This window comes from Gekko japonicus, unplaced genomic scaffold, assembly GCF_001447785.1.
Source record: "Gekko japonicus isolate JY-2015 unplaced genomic scaffold, Gekko_japonicus_V1.1 scaffold2207, whole genome shotgun sequence".
NCBI classification, from domain to species: Eukaryota; Metazoa; Chordata; class Lepidosauria; order Squamata; family Gekkonidae; genus Gekko; species Gekko japonicus.
In genome coordinates, this window is record NW_015160899.1 from 178714 (window position 1) to 189961 (window position 11248).

An 11248-nucleotide genomic window follows, 5' to 3' on the forward strand; every position below is an offset into this window, starting at 1 on the left:
TTGATCCCCTCCTGGCAGGCACTTCGGATCAGGACAAGATGGAGAACTTGTTTCTTAATCTTGAATATGCAGCCCTCCATCAGATCGCGAAATTTTGTTCCTTGGTGGTAGAAGTGCATCAGCAGGATGGTTGTAACTAGGGTCAAGACTGTTTGATTTTAACTGGTACCGTTCCTTTCGGTACTATATTTTATTATTTTATACTATACTGTGCTTTATGGCAGCGTATTTACAGTTTGGTCTTTTTACCTTGTTGAATTTTGGAAATTTTACTATCTGGCCATTGTAATTTATTTATTCTGGTTTTATATTGCTGGCTAATCGCTGTTACAATAAATTCATTCATTCACATTATGCTACTTTGCTAAGAGTGTTCTTGTAATAAGTCCCAGAGGCCAGTTAAGAGTTTGAACCTTGCTCTTGCACTGGGAGGGGACTATAGTTGGAAAGGTTCTGGTGGCTATTGTTCTTAAATCCAGAGAGTCTATCTCTCTTGGGTTCTTGTGTAAATCCATTGTTCCAGTAAAGAATTCTTTCCCCTCCCAGTCCTGTGTGGTCTGGGGAGGAGAGAGAATCTTTACAGGGACATGGACACAATGACTTTAATTGTGTAGTATTAGAGGCAGTACGGTCTAAACCATTCACTGTGTTAGATACACACAAGCTACTATTACAAAGAGAGGCTTATTGGACCTTCAAATTACAAACGGAACAACCCAGGGGGTTAAATGCCGCGTTGGAGCTCTCTTGTTTTTTAGGAGAATAAACTTCGCATGTTTGGTCTTCATACTTGTTAATAATATGGAAATTCTGTTGTAGAGATTCTCTGATTGTACATTATTTATTTTATAATGGCTCATTGTGATGTATTTAGGATTTTCGATGTTTGCACCCGATAAGTTGGCCTCCGTGGCGTTTAATACACGTGATCTAGAAATTTACATATATAACACTTGTTTGCCACCAGTTGCTAAGACGTTGTCTGCTAAAAGGAGCTATTTGTTAACTTAGGAGCTATTCTTAGCCATTCGGGTAAGATTTGAACGTATGTTTAAACTGCTTGACCTCTTGGGAATATGAATGTTGTATTAACTGTAACTTTTACTCAAATTGTAGAATGTGTCAACTTCTTAACTATTGGATTGCTCTGTGAAAGAATTACAACAAAACAGTATGTATATAAGAATTTTTATTATAATAGTACAAGATCAGTCCTTTTGGGGTTCCTGTTTCCTATATTACATGATATGTATTGTGTTTATTTGAAATAGGCATTTTGATAAAGATAAGCCTCGAAACGAACATTGAAACTCGAGGAAGTTCGTAAAGCACTTCAGTGACTTGATGTCCTGACCTGTTGAAAAAAGAAACTTTGGATTAAAACAACATGGAAATGCCAATATACAATTGTCTTCATTCTGTGAATGTTTGAACTACTGCAGCAATTTTTTGTTACTTGATGTATTCTGATTGCTGTGCCCTTTAGTTATACTGTTTTGCTTCACAACATCAGCTCTATGCTGTTTCTCTGTGATAACAAACACACCTCGTTTCTCATAGTGATCACTAGCCTTACTTGGCTTTCCTTCGCCACGCCCCTTAGGGGGTCTGGTTTCAGAGTGGTAAGATGTGGGGCGATCTCTTTGTTCTGGTAAAGTCTTTGATCTACAATGTCTTGCCATATGCACGAATTTCCCACAGTTGCGGCATTTTATATCTCTCTAGGCATTCTCCCTTTTATAATCACGCTTTATGCTGAGGAGAGACAAGTCATTTGCAGTCTGAGACATTTCACGTCTATGTCCTTCATCTTTTAGATATGCTAACACATATTCCAGTTTTAAGTCTTTTTCCCCTTTAAAACAGCCACCAAAAGACCACCTACAACCTAAGTTAGAATTCGTACTAGAAGAGGGAAGAGGTGTGGCAGTGTCAATCGAAAGAGAACCTTGATATTAAACATTTACACACCTAATCAAAATCAAGCATTTTTCTTTAAACAAATCCAAGAGAAATTGATGGGGACAACCTTTGAGGAAATATGTGTGATAGGAGACTATAATTCGGTATATGACCCAATACTAGATAGGAAATATACAAAATCTAAGGCACCAAAATCAAGCAACAACCTACCTAAAACCTTTTTAGATCTGGCAGAAGAACTATCACTAATAGATATCTGGAGAATTAAAAACATAGAAAAAAAAGAATACACCTATTACTCAGCTCGACATAGCGCGTGGTCGAGAATAGATATGGCATGGGTGTCGATAGACCTTGTCCAAAGTATAGAGGAGATACAAATACTACCTAGTTCCTTTGCTGACCATAACCCGATATTTCTAAAACTCAAAACAAATACTAGGAAACCAAGATGGACAATGAATCTAAATTTATTGAAGGATAAAGAGATAGTGAAGAAAACCAAAACTTTGTTACAGGAGTTTTTTAGAAACAATACCTCCAAAGATACCTCCATAGAGATAATATGGGATGCATTCAAAGCATTCATAAGAGGATGGTGGATAAATCAGGGGGCGTGGAAAAAGAAACAAGAGAGAGAGAAATTTGATACGTTAACTAGGGCAATACAAAAAGAAGAAAATAGGAATATAAAATCAAAGAAAGATTTAAAAAATGTAAGAAATAGAATAAATAAGATACAGCATCAACTTAATTTACTACTAACAAAAGAAACAGCAATGAAAATAGAAAGGGCAAAACTATATTATTTTGAGAATGCCAATAAACCCACAAGATGGCTAGCTTATAAGTTAAAAAAAGAAAAGGAAAAAAGAATAATAAAAAGACTTAAAAATGAGAATGGAGAAGAAATGACACTACAAAAAGATTTAGAAAAGATAATTCTAAAATTTTATGGGAATCTATATAAAAAAGATGAAATAGGAGATGAAGAAATACAAGATTACCAAAAAAAAACGGAAAAAGGGAAATTTAACAAAGAACAGTTAGACGTACTAAATAACCCTATTGAAATCACTGAGATAATGGAAGCGATAAAAGACGGGGGGGAAAAGAAATCGCCAGGTCCTGATGGAATCCCAACTGAATTTTATCAGATATTTGAGGAGCAGATACTAAAACCATTTAAAGAATTAATTAATAATATACCCCAGTCAAAACTAATCCCGACCTCATGGAATGAGGCACTGATCACTTTGATACATAAACCAAATTCCGATGAGGAAGAAATAAAGAACTATAGGCCCATCTCATTATTAAATACCGATTATAAAATCTTTGCAAAAATAATGGCCAACAGGATGAAAAGAGTGCTTTCGAAAGTAATTCAAAAAGATCAATCAGGATTCTTACCTAAGAGAAAGATACAAAACAACGTAAGGAATATAATAAATGTGTTAGAATACTACGCAATGCAACCTGGGAAACAAATGGCTTTAATTCTCTTAGATGCAGAGAAAGCATTCGACAATATAAATTGGACATATATGTTTAAAAAACTAGAGCTATGGGAGTGTGGGGAAAATTTTTATACAATGATTAAGGCTATGTATAACAAACAAAGTGCCAAAATATTAATAAATGGCGAAGCGTCCCAAAGTATCCAAATTCAGAAAGGCACAAGGCAAGGTTGCCCCCTCTCCCCACTATTATTTATATTTATAATTGAGTCATTAATTGATAAAATCAGGTCTAACAAAACAATAAAAGGGCTACAAATAAATGGAGAAGAGTTTAAAGTTCAGGCCTTTGCCGATGATTTAATATTTGTATTGGAAGAGCCGGAAGAAACACTACCAATCTTAATAGACGATATAAAAGAATATGGCCAGGTAGCTGGGTTCAAAATTAATATCCAAAAAACCAAGATAATAGTCAAAAACTGCTCCCAAAGACTGATAAAAAAATTAAAGGAAATGTCAAAAATGGAAGTAGTACAAAAGGCCAAATACTTAGGTATTTGGCTATCAGATGACTCTGCAAAGCTATTTGAAAACAATTACAAAAAACTCCTCACAGAAATCAGTATAGATTTGAAAAACTGGGAACGAAAACACCTGTCTCTAATGGGTAGGATAGCGACCATAAAGATGAATATTTTACCAAGATTCTTGTTTCTAGCGCAAAACCTACCAATACTTAAAAATTATGAGTTCCTTAAAGATTTAGAGAAAATAACAAATAAATTTATTTGGCAATCAAAAAGACAAAGAATTAAAACTAAATATCTACAAGATAGTAAGATGAAAGGTGGATTTGCACTGCCAAATTGGCAGCTATACTACCACTCAGCGGCAATGACATGGATTAAAGAATGGGCCCAACTTAAAGATGAAAGAACATTGATATTAGAAGGAGCAGATCTCCCAATGGGATGGCATGCATATATGTGGTATGGAAAAGATAAAATCCACTCTAGCTTCCATACAAATATAATAAGAACAGCTTTGATGAAAACCTGGAACATTATAAAAAGTAAATTTTATAATAAGACTCCTCTATGGATTTCCCCATTGGAAGCCTTCATAAAACCATCAGTACTGATAGGTCAACCCAAACTAACATACGGCACTCTCCTGAATGAAAAAATGGAACTTAAAAATGAAGATGTATTAAGAAAAGAAAATATTAAAATAACTTGGTGGGACCAAAACATAATTAACACTCGATACGCGACAGATAAAAAAACAGGATTCTATACTAATCAAAACGAAATAGATAAAATATGGCTTCCGTCTAACGATAAATTAATCCAGAAACTGTATTCTAAACTATTGGAGGAAGCATTAGAAAAAGATACTATTAAAAAGTCAATGATGACCTGGGACAAAGAGATAGGAACCCCCGTAAATATAGCTCAATGGAACAAGTTGTGGAAGTCAATAAAATATATGAAAGCAATCCCCTACAAAGAAAATATCTATAAAATGTTTTACAGGTGGCATTGGACCCCTGATAAAATTGCCAAATGTTTCCCCCAATCTTCAAACTTATGTTGGAGATGTGGAAAAAACGTAGGGACATATCTCCATATTTGGTGGAGATGTGGGAAACTACAACAATATTGGAAAAAAATACACAAAATCATACGAGAAGTATTTAAAATAAATCTACCTATGAAACCTGAAATATATTTATTAAACATGATCCCGGACAATATAAAAAATCACAAGGTAATAATAATATATATATAAACAGCAGCAAGAATATTGATAGCAAGACGGTGGAAATCAAAACATATACCATCGATAAAAGAACTCAAACATAAGATTTTAGACATTGCAGAATTGGATAAACTGAGCTTAGAATTGAAAAACAAATCAGAGAATGTATTTTGGAAAAGATGGAAGTATATATACGACTGGCTAAAATATAAAAGAAGAGTATAATGTGTGGAAAAAGCGCTAGTGAAAATATTATAATTCGAAAACAACAATCTATGGAGATGTATAAATGTTTGATGAATTATCTTATACTATATATATGGAATGTAAAGGTGAAAACTTGGAAAATAAATTTATTAAAAAAGAAAAAGAAAGAAACCAACACCACGGTCTCCCTGCTCCCAGGTGCCAGGGCTCTTGAGGGCCAGCTGCCAGTTAAGAGCCAACAACCTGGGTTGCAGCAGACTATGACACAGGTGCAGTCTTCCCTTTGCTCCAGTGTTAAGAGTGCTGCAGTTCCAGTCCTTATGGCCCAGCCTGGCCTTCCGTGTTCAAGCTCTCAAGTACTGGGTCCTGAAGAGTTTCGCTGTGATTCTGGGCCCACGCTGACACCTTTCCTGGTGCCCAACAAGTATTACTAAAAAGTGGGCGGGACCAGGTGGGGCTTTTGCCCAGCAGGGCTTCTGACTGGCCACTGGAGATCGGACTGGCTCTGCAGATTCTTAACCTGTTGCTTTGGCACCAGATGCCACCACAGCACAGCACAAGGATCTTCACTGGGTGACTGAAGGCAAGCTGTGTGTAGGCAAGGAAATATTTTTAAACAATACGTTCATTTTAGAAGGCACCCTGTCGAGCAGAGTTTCTGCCGGAAGTGTCAAGGAGTTGCTATCAGAGTTGTGCATGACGTCACTTCCTGAGATTTTGCGGATGGCTCCTCCTCCTGCGGCAGCCATGTTGTGACAGTGCTCACCATCAAGTGTCAGAGTTCCAAAGGCACCCACAGACTCAAAATGGTTGGGGACCCCTGTTATAACTCACAACTCCCGCCCCCCACCCCCACCCCGAATCAGAAAGTGTGCGAGGCAGTGCCCCTACTGCCCGAAGGCCCCGAGGCTGGCCCTGAGGTGCACATGGACTGAGCAGCTGGGCAAGCTGAGGGCCACGGTCCTGCCCAAGCCATCCCCTTCAACCGTGCGGCCAGAGGCCACTGCGTGACGGGGTCGGGGTGGGGAGCTTGTCAAAGACAGCAGGGCAATGACATCATGCAGTGCTCCTCTCCAAACTGTGCGTATTGCCCAAGTGTACGCATTTCCTTCAGCACCACGAGCCACATCGCAGAGTTATACAAAAGCTTGATTTATGCTCACCTTTTCAATTTCATATAATTTTCGCTGGCTGCAGCCCGGCATTCTGCGCGCTGGACCACGATTCCTTCCAAAGACAGTTTCTCTTCAAGAGAGACAGACACAGGTTAGCAGCAGAACTCATGCAAAGAGCCAGGGGCGGCTGTTCTGATCAGGGGCAGCACAATGCAGGCTGCAGATACAGGAAGTTGCTCCAGACACCCAATTCCAGATTTTTATTACTGTTTTACTTGTACAACAGAAACAAAAGTCAAATCAGCAATTCTAACAAACCAACCACATTACTGTCCACACATCTATGTGTTTCATATTCCTACATTTTCTGGTTTAGGAGAAGACAGTTTCAAAATGTCTGCAAAAGATTTGCATCTATAAAGTTTTATTTATTAAGAACAAACAAAATGTGTCAATTTCAATCACACTGTGTACAAAAATACAGTATATAAATCAGCCTTCATCTTCCCATGTTCCCTAAGGTAATCTGCAAGGAATGGTGGGGGGAGGCTGTCTTTTATTCTTTTATCTCTTTACTTTGTAGTAAATTGTGTGTGTGGGGGGGGATCTGGCACAGAGAAAGTCTTCTATAAGCCCAGGTATCAGGACTGTGTGACCCCAATATTACCGCAATATTACCGCAATTACACTGTCTACTGTCTACTGAGCTCAGTTAGGAAACTGGAGCAAAAACGATGGGGGGGGGGGGAGACAGGAAGGGCCAAAAGCTTCTGGGGCGGAACAGCTTCCCCGGGGCTATGTTGGCTGGCAGCCTGGAGAGCCAGTGGATCAAGGGATCCCAGAGAGGCCAATCCTACAGCACCAGAAATGTTAGGATTTCAAAAGTTATCCCGCCCCGCCCCCTAATCGTCCATGTGCTGCCCTCGGCAGACAGAGATAGCCTCAACGGCATGAAGGAAGCATGCGTCCGCAACCCTTGCACATTTGGCGCAGCTTAGGGAGAGGTTATTCAGATTCCCCGTTCTTCTTCTTCTCCAAAGCCTACTGTCGGCATGAACCCTCTTCCACTTTGGAGCACAGTCTGAGCCCAGGAGCAGCTTGAAGACCGGCCAAGTTTATACGCTGTGCATGTGCACGTCCACACGGAAGCTTCTACCCAGAACTGGTGCCCCTCTGGACTCAGACTGTGTTCTGTTGCTTTTGGCCAACACTGCTGGTCACTGGAATCCCGCCTCCACTTTGCCATCCCCAAATTTGAACTTCTAGCTAGCCCATTGGGGGGGGGGGACAGATGCAGCCCCAGCTGTCTGCAGCCTTCCCCTCTCCCCAGAATGTGCTGTCATAAGAATGCAGGTTGTGATGAAGGTTAGGCCTTCAATTTATCCTAATTATCCAATTTTGCCCTGAGTTATACCCCTGCAGGGCAGACCCATCAGCCTGAGAAATCGAACTGGGTGGGCTGGCAGCACGCGCTCAGGAGTGCCAGCACCCAGTGGCCCCACTGGGATGGAGGGGGGCAGATCCCACACACCTGTCTTTCCACAGACGCACTCATTCACACGGCAACGGAAGGAGCCTTGATGCACACATGAGCACACAAGAAGCCACTGCACACGGAACCAGATCCTCGTCGGTCCCTCAAAGCCGGCACAGTCTGCTAAGACTGGCAGCTGCTGTCCAGGGTCTCAGGCAGGGGTCTTTCGCGTCAGTTACTGCCAGGGACTGAGCCTGGGACCTTCTGCACTCCCAGCAGTTATCCCACCACTAAGCCATGGTCCTTCCCTGCCCAGGACTGCCATGATCCAACCAAAAAGCCAGGGTTTGCATTCCAGAGGTCGAGATACACACCAAAGGTGCAAAATCCAAGTCCGGGAGCACCCGAGAGACCGACAAGATCGTTGGCCCTTTTGGAAGCTCCCGCCCTGAAACTCTTGTCGGTCTCTCAGGTGCCCCCCTGGACTCAAGTCCTGTTCTTCTACGGCAGGCCAGCAGGGCTACCCGCAGACACAGGAAAGGAGAGATGCAGTGCCGACCCTCCCGACAGCCAGTGGCCACGTGCCCCAAGGCCACAGCTGAGCCACTGCTGGCCAGGAGGCCCCCAACACAGAGCACACGGGCGGAAAAGAGAGACCAGCCCTCTCTGCGACTCGGCTGCAGAGCCTGGGCTCCTTTCTGGCTCCACCTCTGTTTCTTAAGGATTAACACGGCAACCCCTCTTCTTCTGCCTACAGGATACGGCTCCTATGAGAAGACAGGAGGGGGGGGGGAGGAGATTGGATTGATACCCCCGCCCTTCAGTCGGGAGTCTCTGAGCGGCTGACTAACTCCTTTCCCTCCCCCTCCCCACAACAGACACTCTGTGAGCAGTGTTCCCTCTAAGCTGAGTTGGTGTGAACTAGCTCAACAGTTTTTTAGCCTCCAACTCACACATTTTTGTCTTAGCTCGGGAAGGATGGGGCTCCAGAGCAAACTAATTGATGCAGTAGCCAAATCACCTGCTCACAACTTTAATGCCAGGAGCTCACAAAGTAGAATTTTTGCTCACAGGACTCCATAGCTTAGAGGGAGCATCGCCTGTGAGGTAGGTGGGGCTGAGAGAGCTCTTCAAAAACTGCCCTTTCAAGGACAACTCTGACAGGACTATGGCTTGCCCAAGGTCATCCAGCCAGGTGCAAGTGGAGGAGTTGGGGAATCAGACCCAGTTCTCCCAGATTAGAGTCCGCACACTTAACCACTACACCCAAACTGGAATCTCCACAGTCTTTGGGGGAGATTAAACTACCTCAAAGAATTTGGTTTGAATGGCTTTGTTCACTCTTAACATAGTACAGCCGAACATGTGCTACCCTTCACATTTTAGCTAGCCCCTCCCTTCTCAAAGACCTTCCACGGAGACACATTCATATGAGTCAGTAGATTTTACCAGAGATAAACAGTGAGACCTGTTTTCATTCCTAGTAAAGGACATTACGAATAATGATTCCTCCCAAGAACGTAAGATATCTGCAGTTAGCTGGCTGCTTGTCTTTTACCCTGCGAGTGACGCTCACTCTCACCAAACTCCCTGTCTGCATCTCTACAAACGCAGGATCAGAGTGATGCAGCCCAGTGCTGGACGCGCTCCTCAGAATGTGCAGTGATTGGCTGCTCCGTTAATCGACATATTACCCTCCAATGTGGTTGTGGGTTTGGAGGGAGGAAATGACCACATTTGGGCTTCCCACTGGTTCCAGGAGGGAACTTACGCCATCTCTTCTATTGGCGTATCTTTGCATGACTGCAGAGCATGAGCACCCTCGGAGTGAGAAGATCTATCAGCTCCGCCACCATCAATCAGTGATGCTGCCAGTGGGCACCCCTATGCCAGCGCAGTGGTACTGTTCTGCTGCTGCAGTGAATCTACCGTCCTGTATGGCTTTGCTCCACGACCAGGGGGATACAGCAATAATGTTCTCCTAAGTCTGGAACAGAACTGCTCTGTTAGCCACTAAACGTGGACCAGTCCCATCTTTACTTATTCATTTACATTCTTTACCGTCTGCCTTTCTCCCTGCGACTCAAGGCGGATTACACAGAGTGAGTCAGTACAATCGACATGCTGGGACACTCCATAAACAGTGAAATAGGATTTGGGTTGTAGAACCAACCAGAAGTCTAAAAGACAGAACTGAAGCAAAGCATAAGAAGAAGAAGAAGAGATTGGATTTATACCCCGCCCTTCACTTGGAGTCTCAGAGCGGCTTACAAACGCCTTTCCCTTCCCCTCCCCACAACAGACACCCTGTGAGGTGGGTGGGGCTGAGAGAACTCTGGCACAAACTGCTCTTTCAGGAACAGCTGTGCCAGAGCTTGTGACTGACCCAAGGTCACATCAGCAGGTGCAAGTGGAGGAGTGGGGAATCAAACCTGGTTCTCCCAGATTAGAGTCCGCACATTTAACCACTACACCAAACTGGCTCTCTAAGTGTTACCATGACACACTAAATGATGCAAAACTACACAACAAGGTCCAGTCCACAGCAAACTATATACAGACCGCAGTCCCCAATCATTTGTTCAGGTAACTTTGTGAAGCCTCTTGGGACACACTGCTGCCCCAACTCCCAGTGCAGAAAAGCCCTCTTGGATAACCCAGTCTTGCACAGCCTGGGGGGAAGCCAGGAGAGCGAGGGCCTTCCTGCCCTCCTCAGGCCGGCCGTTCCTCAAGGTGGGGGCCACTACAGGGAAGGCAGCTGTACGGGCAGCTCTTGGACTTTGCCCACTTGCAGCTTGGTGCCTGCAGAAGGCCCTGCTCAGACGAGCAAAGCCATGGTGACGGAGCCCGGGGGGAGACCATCCGTTAGGCATGTCTTTATGTGTGTAAATAAAACAAGGTGTTAAGGGCATTCAGAGACTGGCTGGTTCAAAGATTAAATTTGCAGTCAAGTATCCTACCTATTTTAGATGCTTGCCAACAGAATTCAAAAAGCTGCAGCCTCACAGCTGCAGAGAAACTTGGGAAATGTGCCAACTGCTGCTTGGGGATCCAAAAGCCAAGGAGACTGTGGGAAGGAGGCAGTTGGGCTCCCAATGCCCCAGTCAGCTCTCTGCCTGTCCCCAGCTGCCAGTCCTCTGCCCTGTGAAAATGCTCTCCTGACATACTGCCGGGAGGCACATTAATACCCTATCACCTTATAAAAATACTAGGGAGCAAAGCCCGTTGTGGACAAAGACAATGAGCCCTAGAAAGGTAGGGTAGGTGGGTGGTAGATAGGTAGGTGGAGGGAGGGAGGGAGGGAG

At 43.2% G+C, this 11248-nt stretch overlaps 2 protein-coding genes across 2 annotated transcripts in view; one reads left to right on the top strand and one right to left on the bottom strand.

The window, feature by feature from the left end:
* GTF2F2 (general transcription factor IIF subunit 2) overlaps window positions 1–11248 on the bottom strand; it is a 131689-nt gene that overhangs the window by 76651 nt on the left and 43790 nt on the right. Inside the window, exon 6 of the mRNA XM_015423813.1 lies at window positions 6518–6599. Within this exon, the coding sequence (XP_015279299.1) occupies window positions 6518–6599 (82 nt within the window). The remainder of the gene's footprint in view (window positions 1–6517; window positions 6600–11248) is intronic.
* Window positions 9446–11248, top strand: part of KCTD4 (potassium channel tetramerization domain containing 4) — a 5072-nt gene continuing 3269 nt past the window's right edge. Inside the window, exon 1 of the mRNA XM_015423796.1 lies at window positions 9446–9463. Coding sequence (XP_015279282.1) covers window positions 9446–9463 — 18 coding nt within the window. The remainder of the gene's footprint in view (window positions 9464–11248) is intronic.